The following is a 25797-nucleotide window of genomic DNA, read 5'->3' on the forward strand; positions in this document are numbered from 1 at the left end:
GGGGCCGGGCGGGGCCCCGCCGGGTCACCGCGTCCCCCTGCGGCGGCCGCCCCCGCCCAACCCCGCTCCTACCTGCGAGGCGCGGGCGGCGGGGCCGGGAGCAGGCGACGACCCCGGCCTCTCACACGCCATGGGGCGGGCAGCGCGGCGCGGCCCGGCAGAGGCAGCGGCGGGGGCCTCGGCGGCGCCTCCTCATCGCGCTGACAGCCGGGAGCGCCGCCCCGCCCCCTCTCGCGAGAGCCGCCCGCCGCCGCGCGAGAGCCCAACGCCCGCGCCGCGCCCGCCGCCGCTCCGCACGTGACCCCGCGCTGGTGAGCGGGGAGGGGCGGCGCGGGGCATTGTGGGAGTTACCATTGAGACGGCGGCACAGAGTTGCCGTCGCACCTGCCCCGCCGGCATAGGGAAACCATCGAGACAGAGAGGCAGAGCGGAGGCCGCCGCCGTCAGCGTCCCCCCGCGGCGCCCCGGGCCTGGATTGCGTCTCAGTGGCTCCTCGACGCACAGCGTCCGCCCCGTACCGCTAGTATCCATTGCTTATTTTCCTTTGCAAATTTTAATTATTAATAACTTTATTATTGGCACCGAGAACCATAAGAGGACATATCTCTTCCCGCCGCCGCCCCCCACGGCCTCCCGGGGCGGCGCGGGGGAAGGGGCCCGGCCAGGCCACCCCGGAGCCCCCGGTTTCTGCTGCCCCGCACCGGCCCCGGGGAGAGGCCCGGAGGCACCCACCGCGTCTCTCCGCTCACTCGCAACGATGAAACCTGTTTTCTTAACACGTTGCTGAAGGGCTGGCACTTGCATGCTGTTATTTTGTTCACAAAATCTTGATTACTCACCACAGCAAGCCAAAATACTAAGGTATGCACACCATTATTTAACTGTGACTAGAGGAAAGCATATGTATTCCCAAAACAATGTCTTGTTTGCATTTAGTTTATTGTGTTCTGACAGGATGAGCGGTTACATGTATGGACGGGGAGAAGAAACACCTTTAATGTGAACATATGCACAAAACCAGTTTTTGTTCACAAATCTTACCAAGACACTCTAGCCACTGAACGGAACATGCTGTTGGCCCATCACACGACACAACTCCCTCTCATGTTTACATGCAATACAACAGCAGACCAAAATAACTCTCAGTCCTGCTCCCACTGAAGATGCACTTCAGAAGATCAGCTTTTGTTTCCCCTTTGACGCACAGGGAAATACCCATGCACCTATAAAACCCAGTCGAACAAACAAAAAACTAGGCATGATCTTTTGAAGTGTTATTAATGATGATCGTACACCTGTCAAAAATGCATATTAACTGAACAAATTCAAGCACAGTTGAACCAAATCTGTCCCATAAATGCACAATACATTTATTTACTGAACTACAATAATAGCAGCCCAATGTAGAAAGGAGGAGGCGAGGGAAGTAAACTTTTTCCTTGTTTTATGACATATAAACATATAGGACATATGCCCTTAAGTTTAAGGGCAAGTGTAGGTATTAGCATGCTTCTGAAAACCAGACTCTTAATTTTTATGCAATTGGGAACCAAAAATTAACGGTAGCCTGTGAGAACCAAGTAAACAAAACTAATCACAAGGTCAAAAAGGCTATAAATAGCAACAGACTAATGGATGCAAACAGAACATGGTGCTATAAAATGCTATTTTTTTGCAAAATGTCAGGCAGTCACACTGTAAATGACTCCCAAACCTTTTAACAGGAACTGTCATGACAATTACTATAGCTGAAAATCACCAAAATAAAGCAAATTCTTAACTTTTAATATGAAATAGTAGCACAGATTGTAAAAGGTTGGGCCTTATGCTTAAAGTACTGTATTAAAAAGGTGATTTTAATTCACAGTTACAGTAGCTACTTACTCAGGGGGTGTAATTTCTGTCATTATTTGTAGGGACCATTCTGTATGCAGACTTGGCACACACACCTTTCCAGTGATCCAGCAGAATGGAGTTCTTCACAAGTCAACTGTCTACGTAAAATCAGACATTTCTGTGAAGTTTTTGAGGAATATGACACTAGTGGCCAGCTCAGCTTCAGAACACGTGCCAACCTACTTAATCGGTTTTTGAGGAAAACATATGCTGTCTACCACAAGGCCTAGCACGAACGAGGACCTGCAAATACTGCTTGCAGTCCAACGAATATGTACTTTTAAGTGTTAAAAACATCAGATGGAGAGCTTAAAAAAACCCTCATGAAACAAGTTTTTACATAGTCTTCAACTGAAATTTCCAAGAGATGAAGACTAATAACGCTGGCACAGCTGACCATGCCTAATCATAGATAACAGGAAACTGCATGGTATATATTGTACACACCTAACCCCTCGTGTAACTGATATATAAAACCCCAAACAACAGCTGGTGCACTCACAGAGACAGGGAAGGAAACTAACAGAAACCTGGTAACTGCCATTAAAAACTACTGTCTTAAAACCAGCCAGGTTATGAAGCACACGGGCCAGACTTCTGGACTGAGAGCAAGAACTTGGTAACAGCACTTCTGAAACTTGAAGGAAAGCATACCCTTGTAATACAGACAGGATGAAGAACTACAGCTTTTTGCTAACTGGAGAGAATCTAATGTAAGTACCATTATCTTATATTAACATCTGAATTGACTCTTTATTCATATCACATTAAGTGGAAGAAACACATACCAGTCAAAGACAGGTACAGAATAAAGATTCTGTGTTACAGGGCTTCCGATGCTTGTGATGAACCTGAAATGACCTTTGACAAAGTACAAACACTCCTATCCAAACACACATTGTTACTGTTTTACTGTATCACAGAATTAGAGCATGAGAGGACCTCTATGTCTAAGCCATTTCTAAAAAGATACAAAGGATTGCTTTTCAAAATTAAAATAGAAACTGCTATTATGTAGCAGCACACAGCTTAATTTTTCACATTAGTGTATGTATCTAAACTCTGTAAAAAATGAACACAAATGTTACAGCTCAACAAACAGGACTAACTTTACTGGAATTAAGTCAAATTCTGGTGCAAAACACTGGTATGACAGAAAAAAATCAGAAGAAAGAAGTTCAGAAAAATTCAGAACTCATTCATAAAACTGAAAGCAAGTCTTTCTAATGAGACTATCCAGTTAAAAAACAAACTGCAAGGCAATACTGTTTTTTTCTTTCTCTTTTACGAATTGCCTATTTGAAAGAGGCAGTTTGAAAGCTTCCTTGATTATTTGTGTGCTCTTTCTTAAATATCACGGATTTGAGTATGAAAACATGCCTCCTTTCTGCTGAAAGATCTAGCAAAGTTTGGGCAAGTAAGGAGATAAGTTTCACCATAAATGATACATGAACTGGGTGGGAATGACTGACTTGCTGAATACAAACATGCCTTTTCCTTAGCCATTACAGATCACGAACATCACAGCTCAGGCTTCAGCTTATTGTAGTATCAGTAATAGTTTTAAGAACCAGCAGTGCCTTCCCTTGAAACAGGGGAGCATAAAACATAACTGGGGGGTTGGGGGTGGGATGTGAAATCAGAATGTGTCCAGAATAATAGAAGAGAAGCATGAAATTATTTCCTTAATTTGCAGTTTACTCTGAACTACTAAACACCTTTTTCACACTTACAGCAATAGCAACCTTAACAGAGCAGGAAAGTTTGCTGCTTGCAAGGCCTGTCTTTGATCACCAGTCAGGTATTTGTGCTTCTCTCCATTCTCCGGGGATCTGTATGTATAATTTCATCTAGAATTTCACTAGGCAGGAGCTTTTTGTGGAGCCTGGCTCCGCAACCACCCATCTATTAATCATAGTCTATTTTAACTTTTGTAATAGTGTTCAGGTTTGGTTTGTCACTGCTACTCCTTCCATGAACAGAAGTTAAATGCTTTTTAAGAGCAGACTTGTGTTTAAAGTCCATGTCACAACAATGACACTTGTAGGGCCTGTCACCACTGTGTATATTCAGGTGATCCTGAAGCGTACTCTTGGCAGTGAAGGTCTTCAGGCACACCATGCACTGGAAAGGGCGGATACCCATGTGCCCCCGGATGTGTCTGTTGAGATTCTTCTTTTGCGTAAATGTTTTGCCACACTGCAAACATAAGAAGAGTTTGTGCATTTTTAGATGTCTAAGGTAGTTCTCAAGATGCAGAAATCCCCTTGGACACTTTGGGCACTGGTGCCGCCACGAGCTGCCAGAATCATCCAAGCTCTGGAAGCCATTCATCAGACTAGAAGTTCCTTCTGGATTGTCACTGACAAAAGCCTGAAAGTGATTTCCTGACATTTCTGTATTCCTGCTTTCAACTGTAGAATTTATCAAGGAATGCTGGGTTTCCGGAAAATATAAATTTGTTTTAGAGGAGGTGCAAGGCTGAGGAAAATGATCATTTTCTACATTCGCGACACTCATGGAATCCATTCTAAAGATACAGATTTCATCATCCTTATATCCGATTTCAACTGTTGATATTTCTGGGGTTTTCGTGTCCTTTCTTTCTGAGACCAAGCTCTGCACTGCAGGCTGCGAGACATCCCCCTTCTCCTGCTTCACAGGGTATTCTACATTCACTGGGCTGTCTTCAGAGATCTCAATTATTTCACAATCTTTATCTAAAACCTCATCCCCATTTCCCAGTTCCGCATCTGAGGAATGACACCTCTCTGCAGCCTGGTTACCGTTCTCCATTGAAGCGTCGATTTCTAAGTATTTTGACAAAGCTTCCGTGCACTTCTCCACAATGTGAACCATCTGGAGGTAACTCGCGGCGGTGAGGTATTTCAGCAGCTCCTTCTTTTTGACTTCCAGCGCGCCTGTGTAACAAGACAGCAGCAGCTTCCTGCCCACCTCGGCGCTCTGCAGGATGGTGATCCGCACCTGCCTCGACTGATTGAGCAGAAACTGATCCCTCATGAAGGTGGAGCAGGCGGCGAAGATCACCTTGTGCCCCTGGAACTCCGTGTCGTTGATGTAAATGGAGACGTCGCAGAAGAGGTTCTGCTGCCGCAGGAGGTTCATCTTCTGCAGCACGGCATCCCCTTGCTGCTCGAACTGGAAGTGCAGCACCTCCGAGTCCGCAGCCATGGCGCCACTCCTGTGAGAGGCACCGGCGCCGCCGGGGACAGTCACGCCGGGCGCAGGCCGCCCCCGCCGGCAGGGCCCAGCCGCGGCCCCGCTTCCCCCTTCCCACCCCGGGGCGGTTGGCAGGCCCCGCGGAGCCTCTCGCCGCCCCAGCCCGGCCGCCCCCCACCCCACTCACCGGCCGCGGCCCGGCCGGTCCCCGCAGCCGGTGCGTGCTCCGCCGCCGGTGCCGCAGCGCCCCGGAAGCAGCTCCCCCACCCGCCCCTTCCTGCAGCGCCGCCGGAAGCGGCTCCACACGGCCCCCCCGCCGGAAGGGCCCGCCGCCCCCCCACCCCCCACCCCCCGCGCCGCCGGTGCTGCGGCGGGAAATGAGAAGCGGCGGGAGACAGAGTTAGCAGCACGTTTATTAGAAGACTTGGCACTGCTACAGCGGCTGCCGCCGGGGGACACCGCGCCGCGCCGGCAGGGGCGCGCCTCGCCCGACGTCCGGTAGAGGTAGCAACGTACGGGCCCGGGGCGCCCCCGTAAGGCCCCTCGGGGAGCGGCTGCCCGGGGGCTCCTCCGCCCCGCCGCCTGAGCAGGCGCCGTCAGCGAGGCCAGGCCGAGGGCCGGGGCACGAGGGGCGCTGCCCGCAGCCGCTGCCCCGCCTGCTTTGGTAACTACGCGTAGTGTAAGACCTTCGCCCATCACTGAAGAGGTAGCTAATGCTGGGCCGTGGTTACAGTCCCGGAGGAAAAACGTCCGTTCTGCCTTCAGTCCTCGCCCCGCGGGAGGGCCGGCTGCCTGCCCCCTGAACCAAGATTTAACGTGACTTTAGAATCCTCTCCACAGCCTCAGTTGGCAGCACATTTGGATTCTCCCTCCTCGCCTTTACTCCTCCCGACGACTCCAGAACCAAAATCAGCCCCACACAATTCAGTTATTTCAACAAAAATTCAGCGGCAGCTATCTTAAGTTTTGCCAAAAAGCTAGGGGAGAAAAAAGACTGACACTTCAATTTTATCAGTTACTAACTTGCAAAACAGGTCTTCTAAAAGAAAAATAAATTAAGGAAAGACTCATCCCTGATCTAGACAGGAGGCTGTGCAGCTGCACCGTATGCTGCCAGGAACACACGCTACACAAGCAACCACCACTCAGAAAAGTGGTGAGCCTAAACCTCTGGTAAACCTAAAGAGTTCTAAGATTTTCTTCTTCTATATAAAATAAATAAATAAAATGCAAACATAAAAAAAATCCTAATATATTCAAGGAGTTATTAAAATATTTTTGTAATAGACTTCAGTTATTTTTAGAATATGCAGGAAGTTGTACAGCACATAAAGTTGTGAGACTATCCACTTACCAGCAAATAGTATTCTACACATTAACACACAGATTATGATAACTGCCATAGTCCTCGTCTGAATATGCAGCATCAGTAGCAACAACCAATGGATCTAGTCTTTCACTAATCGGGACATTGCAATGAAGACAACATTTTACATACATGGACAATTAAACTCATCTTATTCTATAGTCAAGCTGCCTCTGTATATTCCATTTATAATAATTCTCACTCCATTTTAATCTATAATTCAGAGAAGAAGCATTAGCCAGATTTTTCTAATACCTCTTCTATACTTTTCACTTGTCTGTTCCATATAGGGGCAAATCTTGGATGAACTCTACCACCGACGCGCACCGAATGCACCGACAATGCACCGTGCCATCAGTGCATTGCCCTCTTAGATCTCCAGTGCTTCTGGAGTCACACAGCTGTCTCCTGCATAAATCTTTTGGTCTGCACCCTTTTGCCAGGCCAAAAGCACATACATTAGTAAGAAGTCACTTTTCATCCAACAGATGCGTCCATTTTCATTGAAGAAGCAGTCTTCTGCACTCCTGCTTTTTCCTACTTATTTCTGCCATGGTCTCACCAAATGACCACAAGCAGGCTTTTAACTGAACGGCCTGCAGTCTCAGCCTTCTCAGACGTTGACATCACCACAGGACAGCGTGGATTGAAAACCTATATATCTTGACCAAATCACTTTTTTTGTTTCTTAGGAAACCCCTTGTCTCTTCGTATCAGCTTCAGGTCACCCACAGCTACTTCAACAAACTGTATTCTCCTTACAGTAACATTACAGCTTCATTCATTCCACAAGAAAAAAAAATAACTTCCCAGATAGACAAAGCTTTCAATACTGTCCATTCTACTGTCACTTTTTCTAGCACTTGTACAGTTTTATTCCTTTCTCTGGCAGAAAACCATTTTCTTTAGCATGTCCATATTCATATCTGGTCAGATTATTCACTAGTCCCTCACAGCACATTGACCTGGCTCTGCAAGCTCTTATTCTCCATGTCTATCTTCATTTTGATATTAGCACTACAACTTATTTCCATATAGTGAATAATAAATTACCAAAATGTTTGAATGATATGGAAGATTCTGTCTGAAGACAGAATGCAAGTGTCAGATGCAACTGTCACGGTCATTTTTAGCTCAAAACTATTCTGAAAGCAGGTGGCTTTAAGAAGAAAGTTTTTCTTGCCATGCAAACCTATTTTCTGCCCCATGAACCTGAACAGTAACTTTAAAAAGTTCCAAATAGTTAGATCTTAGGCCTAAATATATTTGCTACAACTTGAAAGGTGTAATGCCCTGACTCCGTTTCCATTGCTTACATCACAGCTGTCCATGTAATAGTTCATGTAACAGTCAAGTACAGTAGTTTAAGAACTCAATTGCAAAAAACGATTCACAGAATCACCTTCCTTTTCTACTTGAAAGTACGTGGATTTCTGAAAGCGTTCTGCAACATTAATGCTTTTTATCGTCCATCAGTGTAATGTCTGTGTAAGGAAATCCTGGCTTCTACACACACATATCTGAAGATCAAAACCAACTTTTGCTAATTACATACAAAACATTTTTTGCTCTAACACACCTTTGGTCATACCTGTTTAGCATTTTTAACCATACAATAGCAGCCGTTCACCCCCACCCCCTCACTCAAACACACAAACAGTACTACTTTTAGGTAGGAAGCATAATCTCAGCCTCATGGCAAACCTTGTGGAAAAGAGCTGCACTGGAAGAAACACTTATTCCAAATACAAACAGCAGTTCTCTACCGAGGATCAGCCATTTGATTATTAGTCTATGCTACACTTCAATGTAATAAGAGTGCTGTTCTACTGGGAATGGTGTTCCTCAGATAAATTAGTTTCTTTCAGCCTGATTGGGATGCGGATAATTCCACGGCACTTTTGAGAAGCGATACGGTATAATCTCAGAATCCCAATTAACACGTCATTCCCGCTACATTTGATGTTTAAGGCGGTATACAAGAGGTATTGCTGAGTACAGTCAATAGCTGATATATTAACCTACAGAAATTGTGCTACCTATACCTCATCCTAGGCTCTGTAAAACACTAACGGTCATGAACTATGCAGGTCACTTAAAAAAAATAATAATATTCTCTGAACATCCAAGAAATCAAAAACCTTTGTTGTTAATGTTCTCATGGCAGGTATTTTTGATCCTTTTTTTTAAGTTAACTGACATGTGGCCCTTATTAGATATCAAGGAGAGGTAAAAAAGAACTAAATGGCAGGAGGTTGGGGGAAGAAAAAAAAAAGCAAAATAAAACCCAAAAGCAAGCATGGAGCTGTTACACATTGCAGCTTTTGAAACAGATTCTATTCACAGTGTCAAAAAAGCAGTATTTCTCCACTCCAGCTTTGCTCTTGAACCAAAAACTGTTGTGGCTTATGTGATACCAAATTTATGGAAGATAGATGGTTATTTTTAGTTTTGAAATGTTTAGCTTGTCTTGGTACGTACACTGGTAAGTGGCCTTTAAAAATTCTAAGTATGACAGCACAAGAAATAGGTCATACTTGCACTCCAGGCACCGGCCTCTCACATTCCAGAGCTGCAGTTTATTTTCGTTTTGAACAGTTCTATGCAACGATCAGCTAACCTTGCCAAATCATTTAGGGTTTTGTCTTTTCATAATGCATGTCGAGGTTAAAAACCCTGAGAGCTTTTATGATAGCATTGATTGGCAGCAGAAGTTTCTTGAAAGAGTTTATAAGGGCAAAAAAGCAATGCAAAAATACTTCATTTCAACTGTAGGGGTCTAGGGGTAAGATCAGAGAAAGATAATTTTAAGAGGTAAGTTTAAATTCAACTATATGGAGTGCTTTCGGTTATCCAGTGCTTTAAAAAAAAAAAAATTAAAAAAAATTGGGTTATCTCACAGACTTGTCCTCTTTGCTCTTTCCTCCATCTGCCCAGACACAGAGAGGCCTCTAACTGTACAGCAGATGGTTTACTTGCAGCCCACAGCGACAGTCTTTCAAAAGGTCTTAGTCTTGAGTCTCCTAATCAGAGAGAAATGAAACAATTAACCCCATAATCCACAGTAGAGACACAGACAGAAACCTGAAGGAAGATCGCTATTCACAGAAAATATCAAGTAAGACTAAGAACGATGGCTGAAGACCTGCCAGGTTTTGCAATCCAACCCGCCAGCCATCCATCTGTAGCCTTGCAGGGCATACCACTAGTTTAGGTAAGAGCCCAAACCAACTGTTTGCTCCTCTCAGTCACGATCCCTATAAAGGGCTGGTTTTAATTGCTTAGTTGACGCAGGTACTATCATTTCTTAAACCCAGCACAGCCTGAGGCAGCTTCCCTGCATCCAGTACCTGGCTTGCATCAGCTTGCTGACAGACCTTACTGTCTGTAGCAGCGCTGCATGTGAATGAATCGAAGTCCACGGTTATGTCTTGAACGTTTCTTTCATTAGCATTGTCAAAGCTATTTTTACCATGTAGCTGCTTAAGATGTTTCCTCAGAACAGGTTTATGCGCAAAAACCATGTCACAGTAGTTACATTTATGGGGCTTGTCCCCACTGTGCAGGTTGAGATGGTCCTGTAAGGAACATTTCTGAGAGAACGTTTTCCCACAGATCTTACATTGGAACGGTTTGATGCCTGCGTGCACTCTCATGTGCCGGTGAAGATTACCTTTCTGAGTGAATGTCTTGCCACAGAGTAGACACATGAATAGCTTATGCATCTTTAAGTGATTAGCATAGTTTTCCAGATGCCGAAATACTCTTGTGCACTTTGGACACTGATGGTGCCACTGGAGGCCTTTGTCGATACCTCGGTTGTTAGGCCCAAACATATCTTTAGAGGCCAGAATGATGTTATCACTGCCAGCATATGAAAGGGCATAGTTGTGGAGGTGATTTTGCTCTATTTCACTTGTCCTGTTTTCAACGGTGGAGTTGATAAGAAAGTGTTGAGGCTCTGAGGAATGCAGTGCGGTTTGTTCCGAAGAAATAAACTGGTTCTGATCCTTCTTATTCCTAACTTCTGTTACCTCTCCAATGGACTCCACCTTGATGATCTGAATATCACTATCCTCCATGTCCATACTGTCTTCTGAAGGCTGAATACAAGGTGAATCTTGCTGCAGAGAGTCATCGTCTCCTTGATGTTCCTTCAGCTCAGAGGAGTCACTTTGCTGTTCACACTCCTTGCTCTCCAATGGCTGCTTCGGTTTTATAAACTTCCAGAGGGCCTGCGTACATCGCTCAACAATGTGGCTCATCTGCAGAAAGCTTGCGGCAGTCAAGTAGTTTACCAGTTCCATTTCGGGAAACTCCAGAATGCCACTGTAACAGGAGAGAAGCAGCTGCCTTCCCACTTCTGAACTCTGCAGTATAGAGATTTTTACATCTCTGGAGTCATTTAGTAAGAACTGATCTCTTAAAAAGGGAGAGCCAGCAGCAAACACAATTTTATGCCCATGAACTTCAACGTCATCTATATGAACCACGACATCACAAAATTTGTTTTCTTCCCTCAATTTGTTCATTTTCTGTAACATCGAATCCCCATAATTGTCAAACTTGAAGTGAAGAATATCTGATCTTTCTGACATTTTGGCACACCTAAGGAAAAGCAGCAAGAAAAAAAAAACCAGGTGAGAACTTTTTTGTTTTCTAAAATGCAAGTTAGAAGGGTCTAAAGTATTAATATAAAGTGTGTTTAATCAGATGTTTTATTCTAGATACATACTAAAGTCCATTACAAGTTAAAGTAAACAAAAAAAAAATCAAATTTACATCTTGCCTTACAGTATCTTTTACCTTTTTTTTAATTTAATGCAGCTTGAATATAAAATAGAGGTGATGTGAAGCAGTATTCTAAAGAGTTAAGATGTTTTCCAAACTACTTGTCTGGAATTTAAAGGGAAACCATAGAAGTATTTTTAGCAGTGTTTGTTCTCATTAAGCTTTGCTTCTACATTAAAACTCCTCAGAGATTTTGTCTTTACCAGCTAAGGAACGTTCCTTTAGCTTCTGGTTCTTGATTTCCTTTAATGCCTAAATAGGTTTCATAACAAATACAAACATCCCTCTTTACCTTCTGTATCTATCCATACAGTGCTCCTAAGACTTACACTGCAAGAACAATGGCTGCGGTTACCCTAGGACACTCCACAATTTGCAGGAATATTGATGTACATGTCTCATCAGCAGTAACCGCAATTTTGACATGGCAGATTTTAGCAAGAAGGCCTGTGCAAGCTTTGCAATATCTGCAGCACTGGGTTTAACGCACCATGTTAGATTGTCCTTTTAAGTTTGTTTTATTTTTTTTTTTTGCCGGGGTTGGTTTGCTGTGTGCTGTTCTGTTTTGTTTTTTAAGATGATCACAGAAAAATCTTCTGTATGGCCCCTCATTATATAAATCATGCCTTCATGGCTCCCCATTCTGAATAACCAGGGAATGTAGGGTGTCTTGTTTCTTGTCTTTTTCTTTGGAAGATCACTCCTCTAGGAAGTTTCTTCTTGTTTGATAGTACATGGAATAAAGAACAGTGCATCTTCCATAAAGCAAGTATCAATCTTCTGTCTTTCAACAGTTCTTTCAAGAATTTGTAAGACTACACTGACTGTTGATGAAACACTGCTCATGCGCAACCCTGCCAGAGAACTGGGATTGCAGGAAGTGAAGAAATCACAGAAGACTAAATGATGCAAGATTTGGCAAGATAAAATAACAAAACAAAGCAAAACTTATACCTCACAACTACTACAAACACCACATAAAGCTTGAAAGGAAGCTTTGAAGTTTATAGATAAAAGCAGATCATGCTCTCTTGGGCATGAAATACCAGCTCAGTGTACATAATGGGAATGGAGTCACGCCCAGTGTAAATGAGTGAATACACAAGGGTTCAAAAAAGAACATTTTTAGAAGTATCTGTTAATAAACAGGGTTCTTTCAATTTGATGATCAGTTATCATTTGGATCAAGTATATCTTCCAGGGTATGGCATGAAAAAATTGCTGAAGGATTTCAGAAGCCTTCAGAAACAAGGGGCCATAGAAAGTTCTGAAACAGGGGTAGCATCATTCCGCAGTACAACCAGTTCTGCTGAATCTACAGAAAATAGATCTGCCAGTTGCAGTCATCCCATCTTCAGCACTGCCTGACTCATACCCATTCCTAGGGCAAAAAGTTTAACTTTATGAGGCAGTAGCCTTTGGCAGATATGAACAGCAGCAACAGATCTCCATGAAGTATCTTCAGTGAATTTCAGGCATTACCAAACAGTTTGTTTTCTCTTAGAAGTGACAAAGGAAGCCTACTGGTAAGCCTGTGTTCTCTGCCTTGGGCTACTACAACACAAATGCAGTTACAGGGCCCTCGCCAAGGTGCCATGACCCTGCGCCGTTAAGCTGGCACAGCTATTCCAGCCACTCAGCCCTCCCAGGCGGTTTGCAAGAGCCACATCGTAAGAAGCCAAAAAGAGAAGAAACTTGCCTTGGCACTTGTTCAGCTTCCACTATTACTGATCCCCAAGGGAAAAAAAAAAAGTAAAGAAGAAAAAGCCCTCAAATGACCCCCAAGCCCTCTTTCTGGGGAGGGGGGCAGATGTAGCCTCCCCCCGGCTGGCCGCACCCCACAGGCCGGGAGCCCCCCGGCTGGAAGCAGGTGCTGTCGCCGACGTTACTGCCCGCGGACAGCCACCGGCTCCCGGCCCCGTGCTTCCCAATAGCCGGGAAAGCGATGCTCCAGGAGAGCTCCGTACTCCCGATAACCGGGAAGGCGATGCTCCCTCCAGGAGAGTTCGGCCGAGTGCCCGCGCCACTGTTACAAACAGCGCCCGAACGCGAAGTTCTCTGCAAAGGCGGCGGGAGGCCGCCTGCTCCCGCTCCCGCCGCCCCGCGCCCGGCCCCGCCGCAGGGAAGGGAAGGGGCAGGTACCTGTAGCGCCGGGCCGCGTCCCCCCGCTGGCACCCGCGGCCGCTCTTGCCGCAGCGCACGCCGCGGCCTCCGGCTACGGACCTAGAGAGGGGAGGAGAGCCGCCGTGAGCCGCCGCCCGGGCCTGGGGTCGCGCCGCCCCCGCGCCGGGCCTGGCCCGGCCGCCAGCCGCGCCCCCCGGGCGGCCCCGCGCCCCGCCGCGCCCCCGGCCGGGCCGGGCCGCCCGCCGAACCCGGCCCGCGGCAGAGGCGGCGGCGGCGGGGGCAGCGGGAGTCGCGGCCCGCTCCGGACCCCGCTCCGGGGCCGCCGCCCCCGCCCCGCCGGCCCGCCGGGACCTACAGCCGCCGCCGCAGCCCAGGACGGCGACTCGGAACCGCATTGTTCGGCCGCCGGAAGCGCCCGCGCGCCCTCCGCCCTGCACCCGGAAGCGCCTGGCGGGGCGCCCGCCCCCTCCGCCGGTCACGTGGTGGGCGGCAGCGGCGGCCCAGGCCCGGCACCGGGAGGCGGCGGCAGCGGCGGCCGGGGTAGGTGGGGCTCGCGCTGCCGGCCGGGTCTCGTCCGCCCCATTCCCCCCACGCCCTCTGGGCTGCCCCTCTCCCGCCGCCACCCGGCGGCCCCGGCCCGCTCCCGCGGCGCCTGCGAGCCGCTGTGCGGGCACTGCCCCGCCGCCGCTCCGAGGCTCTGCCACCGCTCCCCGTCCCTGGTCGGCGAGGGGCGTGCGGCAGCTGCGCCCCCTCAACGGCGCGCCCCTCCCTCGCCGTCCCGGGCCGCGTCTGCCCCTGCCGCGCTGCCCTCCCGCCCCTCCAGGGGCCGCGGCCTCGGCGCGGGGCCGTCCGGCGGTGGGAACGGTGGGAGCGGTGGGAGCGGGGCCGGGCGCCGCCGGGTCCTGGGGCGGGCGGAGGGCGCCGGGCTGGGCCCGGCCTCGGCAGCCCCGGGGGTGGGGGGCGCCGGCCTGGCCCCTCCAGCCGGGGGACCCACTGGTGCCCCAGGGCTGCCGCGGCGGGGCCGTGCTGTGTCGGGCCGCGGGGTGCGGCGCTGAGGTACCGGCCGGGCGCCCGGTCCCCGCTCCGCGGCCGGGCCGTGCGGCTTGGCGCCTGTTGCTTCCATATGGATCCGGCGGTGTGGCGTTTCCCTGCGCCCAGACCCTTTTCCTGGCTTCACGTGCCGTAACGGGTGTTTCTCTCGGTAGTTTTGTACCTTCCCGGTGGCCGGGACGTGTATCCCACCGGGACCGCCCCCAGAGCAGCAGGGTTGGGGCTGGTTGTATCGGGGTGAAAACAGGCTGTGCTAAGTTGCTTTAAAAACGCAGATCAGCAAGAATTAAGTGAAGGTCGGAGCGGTGGAAGTAGAGTTGGTGGTTTTTGTCGGTGTAGTTTTGCGTGTTCTGGGCATTCTGGGGGAGAGAGGAGGAGGAAAAACACTCAGGAGAGGTTTGGAGAGAGGCAGCAGGTCATGGCTGCTAAAGACAAGTCAGAGACCCATATTGCGCACCTGTTTTGTTGTACAGTTATGGCTTGAGCTGTATTCCCAGTTTTATTCCTTTTGTTAAAGCACAACTTGATAGGATTCCTGACATTTTTGGCTACTTCATCAGAAAATGCAAACCTGCGTGGGCTAACCTATTGCCAGTTAAATTTCAGAAACACTGCATTTTTTTTAAAGGCCTCTGCTTCCCATTAAAAGGTCAAGGACCTGAGCAAACTTATTTTTGTGTACACAGTAAACAAATTAGCAAACGGAGCTTGGCACAGGAGTTTCCTTTCCTTTTCCAAGCCCACGTGCAGCCAGCTTTCACCAGCCTGCGCCCAACGTAACTCGCCTTTTTTCAGCTCTTTCACAGCATGTCTTTGCAGTGCTGTGTTTGCCTGGTGAGCGTAACTCCGTTTCTGTTTGAATCCTAATGAGAGAGGAGCTCCAGAAGTGTACAGAGCATCAGCTTCAGAGTTTGTTTAGCCGCTGGCCGTGCTGCCTTTATCCCAGCCTCCAGCCTGTGTTGTGTCCTTGTGTGTCCCAGCTCCCCTGTGCAGGCAGCCCCTGATGCCCATGGAGCGCCAGTGGATGAACCAGCCGTTCGGAGTTAATTCATTCCAGTGACATTCTTGTGATGGGTTAGCTAAGGCGGTGTCAGCATTTCTTTTATATACCATGGTTTCCCAGGACCTGCCGCGTGTTTCTGGGATTACAAGAGCCTAAAATTAGACTTTTGTCCCCTGAGCAGATAGTTCAAATTAAAAGCAAAATTATTTTGGCAATAGCTATGGATCTGTTAAAGACTGTTAACAAAGATTGCATTAGCTGAAGTGTTTTGTCTGGTGCCTGGTTTTGCATAGTGTCTAATGATTCACTCACTCCTCTGCTCTTAGGGGGTGGAGGGGTGAAATTTGAGGCAGCATATCTCCAAATAATGATACTGCTCTTCTGTCTGGCTATTGAGGTTAGCAAGAACATTTCTGGCTGTCAGTGTGTTTAAAGTGAGCAGAAAAGTTAGTATTGTTGTTGCTGTTTTTTATTAATCACTCTCTTTAGTCATCCTGAATCTTTATTTTCACGTGCAGTATTTCAGTGGCTTCTTTGCTTCATCTTGTGTGCAAAATACTTGTTGCATTCAAGGGTGAGTGTTGCACAGGGAAGGTGGGTAAAATCAAACATGTGATTATGCAAACTAATGACATGGTAGGTGAGTTGCAAGTGATTGATCTTTCTTGTGTATTTGGGTTTTTTCTCCAAAGCCGCTGTAAGACACAGGCGGTGTGTATGTGCTCAAAAAAGTCAAACTACAGCTCCTTTCCCATGTGTCTGTCAGTGTGACATCGCTTTTGCTCTTACGCTGCTCAGACTGAAACACCTGGCACGACTGCCTGTGATGACAGTGTTGTGCTGTAGTATTTTCCAGGCTTTTTTTTCAGGATTCGCTGTGAATTTGTAAAACAGTAAGTGTACACTATGTGAATTGTGAAGGTAAAAAAGCCATAGATGTCAAAGACTGTGAAGAGCTGAGTTCTAAAGAATGCTGGCTTATTTGTCATAACACAGCTTTGCAAAGTACGTTGGAAAGCTTCTGAGCTCTGCTACAAATTCCACTTGTCACCCACGCCAAGATGCTAATGATGAAAACTAGGAAAGCAGAACTTTGTAAGCTTAGATTGAACTGTACTGGCTATTATTGTTAAGCTATGCATAAAGCCAGAGGAATACAAACAGAAAATTTGTTATTTTCAGTGAATCAATTTGTATTGAATCAGTTAGCTCAGTGTCTTGGCTGCATGCTACCTCCTTGTTTTCCATGTTTTTTAACGTTATACTTAATGGTTGTGTATTTTAGGGTATAGAGGATCTAAGTTTATTTTGCATGCTGAGCTTTCTGACTTTGTTGTTCAAGGTAGCTTCTTGAATTATACTATTCTTCAGTAATTTAGTTCCTATTGTTATATTGTTCTTCTGTATCTGGTACATTCTTCATCAGATACACTGTTACTTTGCGGAACTGCTATAGGAATCGCAGCAGAAGTATAAAAGCTGAGAAAGATGTGAACAGGGAAAGAAATAATCTCTTTTCCTTTTTAGTTTGCATGCCTGTTCTCATGCTTTTTCTCTTTTCTACCCTGAAAACCTGAAACTTAAGCGTATTCTGTGTTGTATTCCCCTCTAAATTCACTACTAAAATGCATTTGCAGTTGACTTAAAGGTAACTGCTGTTTTAAACAGTCAGAAAAGTTCATGCTTGAAACACTGGGTTTTTTCTGCTTACCCTCTGGCTTTTAGTGTGGCTGTTCCGAACACCAGAAAACAGGTGCTCCTTGGAAATGGAGCGAGACCAGCTGCAGTTATGAGTGCCTTGCTTCACTTGTTGCACGTCTCAAGGTGGCATTCGAGCGTCAGTCTCTTACAGTAATGTAAAATGGAAGGGGTTCTGGTTTTTCCGTATATACTGTTTGTTTTAAGCTCTTTTAAATTCATTCTGGCGGTACTTAAAAGGAAAAATTTGATCACAAGTTGCAGGTCAGGTGCCAGATACTTCGGAGAGGATAGGAAAGTAAAGGATAAATATTTTATAAATCTGTGTAACTAATCTTGAACTTTGATAGGTTTGTTTTCCAGTTTGAGATTTTAGCATGATGGATGGTGTCTTTGCTGTTCCTTTGCATGTTATCTTGAATAGAGTAAGGTAGGTTGCTACTGTTTGGTTGCTTTAAAGGTAAATGAGAACAGTCCTTTACCAGATTGTTTGATTCTTGGGCTCGTATTGCAGCACTGTATAGCAGCAGCAGTGAGGGTGATTTGCACTGAGAATTAGATTTTTAAATAAAACTGAAAGCAGTGACCCAAGAACCAGCCGTGTTGACTTTCTCATTTTGCAGCTTTTTCTCATGATCTTTTTTGTGAGGAGAGGCTAGGGATACCCACTTAGTTACGTGGGTGACCACAGAAATAAGTTGGTAAAAATGTGCCTCTTGGTGTGCATTTTACCTAGATGCTCCATCTCCCGTAGAGGTGTAAAGGTGTCTTCCGGCAAATACTACGTTATTGTGGTGCAGTTTTATGTCAGGAACTAAACTATGCTGAATTCAAAAGATCATATTTTATTTATGTGGAAACCAAAGTCTCTTTCCATGTAAGGGATGAGACATTGGCTTCTTCTGAGAAACATTAAAACTTGAGATCTGGGGTCTTTTCCCCTACTTCTCTAAACTGGGGCAACAGGGAAAACTTCGCATCTTAGGCGAGTTACGGGTATTACTGCAGAGCACTGTTACTGTTGCTCTTTGTTCTTGCTTTTTGATTCCAGAGGAGTAATAAGCCTGCCACACTTAATTGCTCTGCTGGGCTTTGATGTGTGCCCTTCTAGGCTGGCCCACATTTTAACGAGCTCATGGGCTTCCTGTTGTTGATTCTGCCATTGTGAATTTTCTGATTCAGGTAAAATGATCCGTGCAGTAATCTGCATGGAACAAACTGATAACAAGCAACAGAGGAAATAAAATGCATGCAAAGCAAAGTACGGGGATGTGGAAATTTTCATTAACTTCAGGCAATATTTCAGCATTTTTAGTGTTTTAAGACCTTGTTTTTGTACCTCAACTGTTTAAGCGTTAATCCAGCGAACCTCTGTGACTGATTCCAGCACGGCTGGGCCATTGAGCCTTGCTTGCTGGTACATCACTAATAAGAGCTCCTTAGAGTAGTCTACTAACATTGTCCCCTTTCCTGTGCTCTCTTATCTTGTGTAATTTCAGTAAGAGTTTTGCCCAATGTTGGCAAAGTTGGACTAATTGAGAGCTTTTGCTGTTGCAATGCTGTATTGTGAAACCACCGTCGGGGTTAGGCTAAGCCAGCTGTGCCGCAGGATCAAGCGTGGTGTCTGTTTACACCGTGCTGCTAGAAGGAGGAGTATGGAAAAGCATGGCATGCTTTTTCTTTAATTGAAGTTAATGTTGGTGAAAGGTGTCAGATTGAAAGACTTTGATACAGCTGAAATTAACACTTGGAGATGGATGTACTATACCAAAATAAATTACTAAACTGATCCTTGCCTAGATGATCTTTACAGCTGCTTGCGATCAAAGTCTGCTCTTCTATTCATGCTGTCTTTGTGTGGCATATAAGTTTGCACTGTTTGAATGGAAACAGTAAAGCTAAAGGCATCTTAGGTGTTTGAAGCTTGTTTTTAATCTGTTTCAGAATATTTGATTTAGTAATTTTCAGGTGATCTGTGTATTATATATAGATGGTGCAGTAGGGAATTAGAAATGTTTTAATATGAATTCTTTAAAAAAAAAAAAGCATCTTTAGAAATGAGAACTCTGACCTATCTTTAAGGTACATGCAAGTAATACTAGCTAGACACACACAGTGAGTAAAACTTTTCAAAATACCTACATTTCTCAGCCAGTAATTCTCATTTCAAGTCAGTGGATCTTAAAATGTTTTTTGAAAGGTTATCTAAATAACTTAAATGCCTTTGAAAATGAAACCCAATAATCATAGGTATATTGTTACTCATGAACAACCCACATCTGTGCTTCCTCTTATGCATTGCTTCAGTTGTCCACTGAAACACATTTCAGGACCACAGAGTGAGTCAATTGGTAAAGTAATCAGGTTAAAAATAACCCAGAGGGGAAAAAAAAATAATTGTTATCCTCCTGGCAGGTTTCATGTCATATTAGTGGCTGTGGAGGGAAGGGTATTGATAGAAATAAAAGCAGGCTTTGCTATTTTTGGTGCATTGTTCTTGGTTGAGGGACGAATGCGATGATTCTCCGCTGTTTGGTGCTCTGCTGGAAGCCAGGTTGGGACAGGGCTCCACCAAACGCAGGGCGGAACCTCAGGCTGAAAAAGCACTTGGGTTTGGTCGTGCTTGGGAGTATGTAAAGACTCGAGCCATTGTGATAAGGGTATATTTGGGTTTCTGGGAATTTTTGTCACCCATTTTTATCACAGCAGTCTGTTTTGAGCCATGGATTCTGAGAATCTGTGCTGTAGAGTTCAAGGTGTACGGATGAACTTCACCTTTTGTTCCTTTCTTCACATGCCTCTCAGTGCCAGTTCCAGCTTTTTAAAATCCTCTGTTGGCTCAGATTCTCAGTACTGATCCAGCCTACGCTGTTCTTCCTGCTTCTTGGAAATCTTTTCTTTTATTGTTCTTTACAGTACAGAAGATTCAGCATGGATTCATAAAATTCTGTATGTCCCAAGGTTTTAGAGCATCCTTCCACATCTAAATCTTGTTTTGGGGCAAAAGAACGAGACCGCAGCATACAGCGAGCTCTGATAGCTACAAAAGTCATTCTTGCATGACCATAGGTGAAGGCAGATTATCTGAGGAAAGTAATGGACTCTATAGCTCTGGCCTTAACACGAGTCCTTTGGCAGCAGGTGTAGTGTGTGTTCCAGGGGCCTGTTTGGTGCTGTGTGTAGAAAGTGGTGCCTGACATAATAATGAAATACTGCAAAAAGGTCTATTAACTTCCCTTTTGTGGGCTATGGAAACCAGTGCTCTGATAGTGGCATGCTTCTGAGCAAAATCAGAGCAGAACTGTGAGCGTACACTGACAGAAGAGCTGCCACTCGGTTATGCTGTCAGATGTGTTACTTCTTATGACTAGTTGGCAGGTTTCTGAAAAGAGCGTTTTAGGATGAAGTTTTATATAAGTATTTTTATGATTTTTGTTTTTCAGGAGTTTATAACATATTTAATCTCATTCATGAATCGAACTTCCTTTTTAAGTCATGGATGACAAGGCTTCTGTTGGAAAAATCAGTGTCTCTTCAGACTCGGTATCCACTCTTAACAGTGAAGATTTTGTCTTGGTTTCCAGGCAAGGGGATGAAACACCATCTACAAATAATGGTAGTGATGATGAAAAAACAGGACTGAAGGTAAGAATCAATAACCTGAGTTTCTTCCCTATCCTTCTAAAACTAACCATAGAGAGCTTAAAGAGGGACTTCTTTATTGTGGAAAACTTGACGGAAGGGAGAACTTATTCAAGAATTGATTTTGCCAGTAATTTTTGCGTTACTGTTGCTGATGTCAGAGGTGGTAATTAGGTTTTGAGTAGAATCTCTCTCCATCATTACCTGTGGGGTTTTTCCCACTTGGCAGAATCGGTCATGAAGTGCTTAGGATGAAACAGACTGATTGTCAAGAACTTGGAACCGTGATTTTATCACAGCTTTCAGATAAGCAATGCTGTCATACACTTGATTTGACCATATCTGTTAATTCAAACATATATTAAAGTTTTCCCCAATGTGAAATGTTCTCTTTAAGAAATGTAGAAGTGGAGTTATAACTAACAACTTGGCATGAATCTGAGAACACAAGCCTACGTGGTAGGCTTGTGTGAATTGGAAGGGCATTGACATCTTCTCACTTTTAAAAGTGCTGTTCTGAAAAGAGACCTTTGTCACTCTTTTTTTATTATTCCCCTTTACTTAAAGAAAATCTTTCATCCCAAATTGTATTTCAGCAGTCTTTAAGCAAAGCAACGCAAGTAAGGTGAACACTCCAAATTCCATCATTTTAATGTGTGAAAAACTGGATCTTTCCTAGAGTGAGTCAAATTAGTGTGGTCTTTGTGGGAGATGGAAAGATATTCCACCATTGCAAGAGTCTGATATTGACAATCACATCTATGTCTTAAAAATAGTGTCCTTAAAGGTGATAAGAAATTGCGTGTTCTGCGTGTTGGACTGAGTGTTCCTCTTTTCCTTAACAGCAATTGTAACAGAGACTTTATTGAACGTTTCTTGATGCTTTTGCTCATCTTGCTTTTACCTCCCAGCTGCTTTGTTTTTCTTGCATTCCTTTGAGTCCTGGACAATACATGCCATTTCAGTGGCTATTTTCTTTTACATAGGACTTCAAGCTAATTCTATTAGTTAAGAGTCTCAAGATCTTACTTTCACTTAATCTGGCAAAAATGTTCCCTTATGTTTTATTGCTAATGCAGAAGATCGCCACTTTTACAGGATAGTCTAAAAAAATTTGAAATTTTCTTGAACAATCACAGGTGATCTGTGAAAAAAGACTGTAACCTCATGCTTGGCTTTCTAGATGCTGCAAATACCAGCAGCTATAAATACTTAAGAATTCAGAATAGTCTCCATGGTGGTGCTTACCTTGGGAATGCTTACGTGGCAGTGTATGTAAATAGCTCCCAAAGTTGTGATGCATCGTTTGAGACCCCAGGAGAACAGACACAGTCAACCAGATTTTCCGTTCCATCCTGTTATTCCCAAGGAAAATTTGGAAACATGAAATGCTGTAGTCTGCAACACTTCTTGCTCCATGGGGGAACTATTTGTATTGCTGGTCTAACGATTGCCTTGTGGCTGTCCTGCAGTGTTTCTAGGACATGCTATATCTTGTTTAGTACAACCAAAGAAATTGAAGAGACTTGTATATAAAGTCATCTTCATAAAGCTTGTAAATATTTCAGAGAAGAATATCCTTAATCAATTTCAAACTGACTCCTGAAGCTTATTTCTTAAATTTTTCTCATGTGTTTGCTTCCAAAGTGGTTTATAAAATGCTGGCTACAGGTATGCTCTTTCTCTTGATAAAGAAAGAAGAACGTTAATGTTGCTGCCTCCTGATCATCAATGATTGTAAAAGAAAGTTATGCTGTTCCCTGATTTGGCACTGAATGTCACAGAGCTTTGCAGGTCTTAAAAGATCAGGTGCTTTATGAATTTGGTGCCAAGACTGAGCACAATCCTTGAGCAAAGTGATTCACCTTGAGCCTTTCAGTGTCGTGGCATTTGAGAGTATGTGTGGTTTGAGTATGTGCTCTTGGGCTGTTGGCTGCAGTCGGAGCAATGGATGGAAGTGTACAACCTTGGGTACGCAGGCTGAGTTCTCCCACGCAGGGATCTTCCTGTTAACCTCCTTCCTTCTGCTTAAGGAGGTGAAAACTTGTAACAGAGGAAACAGGAAGACTTTTTAGCTGTTCTTAGGGACAGGCATTGTCTTTTGGTATTGTTCTACAAGAAGAGAGACATACTGCCATAGAACATGGCTTTGTTCTTGGTGTCTTTTTTTTTTTTTAAGCTTGCAAATAGTGATTCAGTAGTCAGTTGTACCCTGTTATTAAACTGTTTGTTGTGTGCGTGGGTAAGTGGAGTTGTGAAGGTTGTCAGAGGTATGTTAAAAGTACTGTCACTGTGATATCTAAAGCTGTTTAAATAGTATATGGAAAATTAATATTAACAGTACAACATGAGAACTGAAGTTGTATATTTCATAGGAACAAATCAGATGGGTTTTTTCCAGAAGCAATTGCTTTGGTACTTACAAGGAAGTCAGTTTGTTTGTATATGTCAAAACCCATTTGCTTTGATGTGCCCACTAAGAAAAGCAAACTATTTGAGCAGGTGTCCTCTTCTGGTGTTTTATTTGTTTAGAAAAGCAGTTTGAGGATCTTTCATTTGCTAAGCGCAGTCTGAGGATGGTGCTACAAGTTTAGGCTTGTGTTTGCTGAATGCCATAGGCTGTGAAATTTGTATATCAAACCTAAGGCTCTCACTTCAAATTTGTTGATATGGTATGGTTTGAAGTAATAGTGCTGTGAACTGAATTAATGCATGTTTTTATTTTTGTCCTTTCTAAAGTCCAGAGAAATATTTCTTTTAATAGAATCAGGAACTGTGGGTTTTTTCAGTTGGTCGTAATTAATAAGTGTGTTTCTGCTTTTTGTCTGTGCTGAAGTACTTGGTTCAGTTTGAAGAGGAGTTGTCAGTGGTTGTTTTCCAGAAATACAATTTGCTAGCTGTCTCTGCTTTCTGGTATTGTGTCCCTGTCTGCTTTCACCCCCTGCCAGCGGGACTGAGCTGGGTTTTCGAAAGCCTGGCTCCTGGAGCACGCTGTTGGAGTTGCTGAGCGGCACGGTGCAGTGAGACCTCTCGCAGCCGAGGCCAGCAGCACTTGCATCAGGAGAACGGAATAAACTACACTGCTAGTAAATCCCCCATGTAGCTGTAATGGAAGTTTGCTACATCTTATTTAAAGGTTCAGTAAAATTAGTTTTCAGTTTTATGAGAAATGGAGAAAACAATGATTAGGGTAAATGGTTTCTCTCCTCTCTCTCAAGCAAACCTATGTGATGTGTTGCCTGGGGACACCTTGTGTCCTCCCTTCTGCCCTGAGTTCTGCACTTTGTTCTGCTGCCTGTTATGGGTTTTTGGGTTGCAGTAAAGTTCTGAGCACGTTTACGTCTTAATGTGCGCTGTTCCCATGATGTGGTGAATTGATATGGTTGCATAAGGGACTTTGGTTGATGGAAAGTCAGTCTTGGTTTGTGTTTTAGGCCTCGTTTCTTGGGCAGCTGCTTTGTTGCACTTGACTGTGAGAACAGCAGAGCTCCTCCAGCCCAAACGTGCATTTACTGTGGCTCTCAGAACTCTTTCTGAGGGTAGTCTGGGCTGAGAAGGAAGGCTTTCTTGGAGGGATCCTTTTAAATTAACTTCTTAAATCAAGATTTTAATGAGAAGGTTTTAGAATATTTGAGACTGTTTTCTTTTTAACAAGTATTTATCTCCTGTCACACCGTAAAAACTTGGATTCGTATTTTACCTGTCACTACTGTTTTTAGGAGCTTCTGTTTTCAAGGTCATGTTTTATAGGGCAGTATCTAGATAAAGTAATTGATACAGTTTACTTTACCAAATACAGTGGATCACCGTTCAGACTTTTTTGGCTTGTAATCTTAATGGAATAGAACATTTTTCATGTGCATTTTATGTTCATACCGTTACAACATTTAATTCTCACTGGATATAAATTCCTCCCCTTTCTTTCCCAAACCCAGACTGACATCTGTTTAATCACTGTGCGGAAAAACATATGAGATGCATTTTTGCCAGAATGAATTTTAACTTCAAGTGTCATAGAAAACGTGACCTGTAAACTAGAAGTTGCTTTAGGGTTTTTATAGATAGGCTTTAACAGCGCTGGCAGGACATCATAGTTAATTCATTACATTTTGTTGCAAGACATGTAAACTGTGTGCAGTAAAGTAGTATGGTACATCTTCTGTCATCATCATCACCTTTCTGACAAATGCCTGCAAGGACCTGAGTAATCAACTTGATAGTTAAAAGGATTATGCCTTTGACCACATGCTTGTACAAGATTTTCCATTGCTTCCATGATGAATTGTGCAAATGAATACTAAAATTATTGGGAGGAAAATGCAAATCTGTGGAATCCTATAACTAGTTATTGATGCTTCTATGGATGTACAGCTGAGTAAGGCAATTACTCTGTCCTGCTCCTGGCAGATGATCCCAGATGGTACGTGGATGTATTTTAATCCATACCAAAAAATTACTTTGAGCATGAGTTTCAAGAGCATAAACATTGCACAGGTTTTTGTTGCTGCTGTTTAGATTCTGTAGTAAACCAGTTGCTAGGTTATTACTTTTTTAATGTCCCTTCTGCCTCTAGGATCTTGTGTGCTTGCTGTTTTTTTTTTTCATGACCTGTGAATTTCATGTTATGCCTACTTTCTTCTGAAGAATAGGGATCTGGAACTTCCCTTCTCTTAAAGTAATTGTATTTTGCTCTATTCTAGAGTAATTCCAGGTCAGAAGTTTCTGTTCTTTGTTCATGTTCTTGTGCATTAGTTATTTTTCACCAGAAAAGTAATATGCAGTTTGCACCTTTAGTGCAATGCAGATAGAGGCTGCAGATACAGATAATTATTTGGAGATTGTGAGTCTGAGTGTGAAAGAGAAGACAGTAAGTAAGCTTCATGTTTCTTCGTTTTCCCCTCTAAACTGAGAAGTTTGTCTGTCTTTGGGGATGTGCAGGATGTAACCATATGCAGAATTCTGACTTGGCTGAGAAACCTCTAATCTCACTGTAATTATTCCTGAGATATGCCTGGTGGAAATGCACATACAAATATTTAAGTGACAT

General features: G+C 44.5%; 4 protein-coding genes across 16 annotated transcripts in view; 1 reads left to right on the top strand and 3 right to left on the bottom strand.

Annotated features, from left to right (window-relative positions):
- The window catches only part of RC3H2 (ring finger and CCCH-type domains 2), a 31152-nt gene extending 30938 nt beyond the window's left edge, over window positions 1-214 (bottom strand). For 4 of the 6 annotated variants that reach the window (XM_040605519.1, XM_040605516.1, XM_040605512.1 and 1 more), the window contains exon 1: window positions 73-213. The gene's annotated coding sequence lies outside the window, so the exon portion shown is untranslated. Of the gene's footprint in view, window positions 1-72 lie in introns of all 6 variants that reach the window. The other 2 variants (XM_040605515.1, XM_040605514.1) reach the window with 1 other exon arrangement.
- Window positions 215-920: 706 nt separating this feature from the next.
- Window positions 921-5316, bottom strand: ZBTB6 (zinc finger and BTB domain containing 6). 4 transcript variants are annotated; one of them, XR_005829714.1, is made up of 2 exons: window positions 3630-5181; window positions 921-1994 (listed from the first exon to the last, which is right to left on the bottom strand). XR_005829714.1 is itself a non-coding variant. In XM_040607107.1 (2 exons), the coding sequence occupies exon 2, from the start codon at window positions 5086-5088 to the stop codon at window positions 3805-3807; it is 1284 nt and encodes a 427-aa protein (XP_040463041.1). In that variant the 5' UTR covers window positions 5089-5098; window positions 5264-5316; the 3' UTR covers window positions 921-3804. The 4 variants fall into 4 exon arrangements, 1 of the variants encoding a protein (XP_040463041.1); XR_005829713.1 differs by having other exon boundaries at window positions 2685-5181; XR_005829712.1 differs by having other exon boundaries at window positions 921-1223; window positions 1885-5181.
- A 153-nt stretch (window positions 5317-5469) lies between these two features.
- On the bottom strand, window positions 5470-13801 carry ZBTB26 (zinc finger and BTB domain containing 26). 4 transcript variants are annotated; one of them, XM_040606536.1, is made up of 4 exons: window positions 13713-13801; window positions 13376-13456; window positions 10116-11050; window positions 5470-9465 (listed from the first exon to the last, which is right to left on the bottom strand). In XM_040606536.1, the coding sequence occupies exons 3-4, from the start codon at window positions 11038-11040 to the stop codon at window positions 9269-9271; spliced, it is 1122 nt and encodes a 373-aa protein (XP_040462470.1). In that variant the 5' UTR covers window positions 11041-11050; window positions 13376-13456; window positions 13713-13801; the 3' UTR covers window positions 5470-9268. The 4 variants fall into 4 exon arrangements, with proteins under 4 accessions (XP_040462470.1, XP_040462469.1, XP_040462466.1 ...); XM_040606535.1 differs by having other exon boundaries at window positions 9793-11050; XM_040606532.1 differs by having other exon boundaries at window positions 5470-11050.
- Window positions 13802-13804: 3 nt separating this feature from the next.
- The window catches only part of RABGAP1 (RAB GTPase activating protein 1), a 74206-nt gene continuing 62213 nt past the window's right edge, over window positions 13805-25797 (top strand). Inside the window, exons 1-2 of one of the 2 annotated variants that reach the window (XM_040606510.1) lie at window positions 13805-13897; window positions 20552-20753. In XM_040606510.1, the coding sequence (XP_040462444.1) occupies window positions 20604-20753 (150 nt within the window). In that variant the 5' untranslated portion in view covers window positions 13805-13897; window positions 20552-20603. The remainder of the gene's footprint in view (window positions 13898-20551; window positions 20754-25797) is intronic. The other variant, XM_040606511.1, reaches the window with a different exon arrangement.

The sequence above is a fragment of the Falco naumanni genome, chromosome 9, assembly GCF_017639655.2.
Source record: "Falco naumanni isolate bFalNau1 chromosome 9, bFalNau1.pat, whole genome shotgun sequence".
In the NCBI taxonomy this organism is placed as follows: domain Eukaryota; kingdom Metazoa; phylum Chordata; class Aves; order Falconiformes; family Falconidae; genus Falco; species Falco naumanni.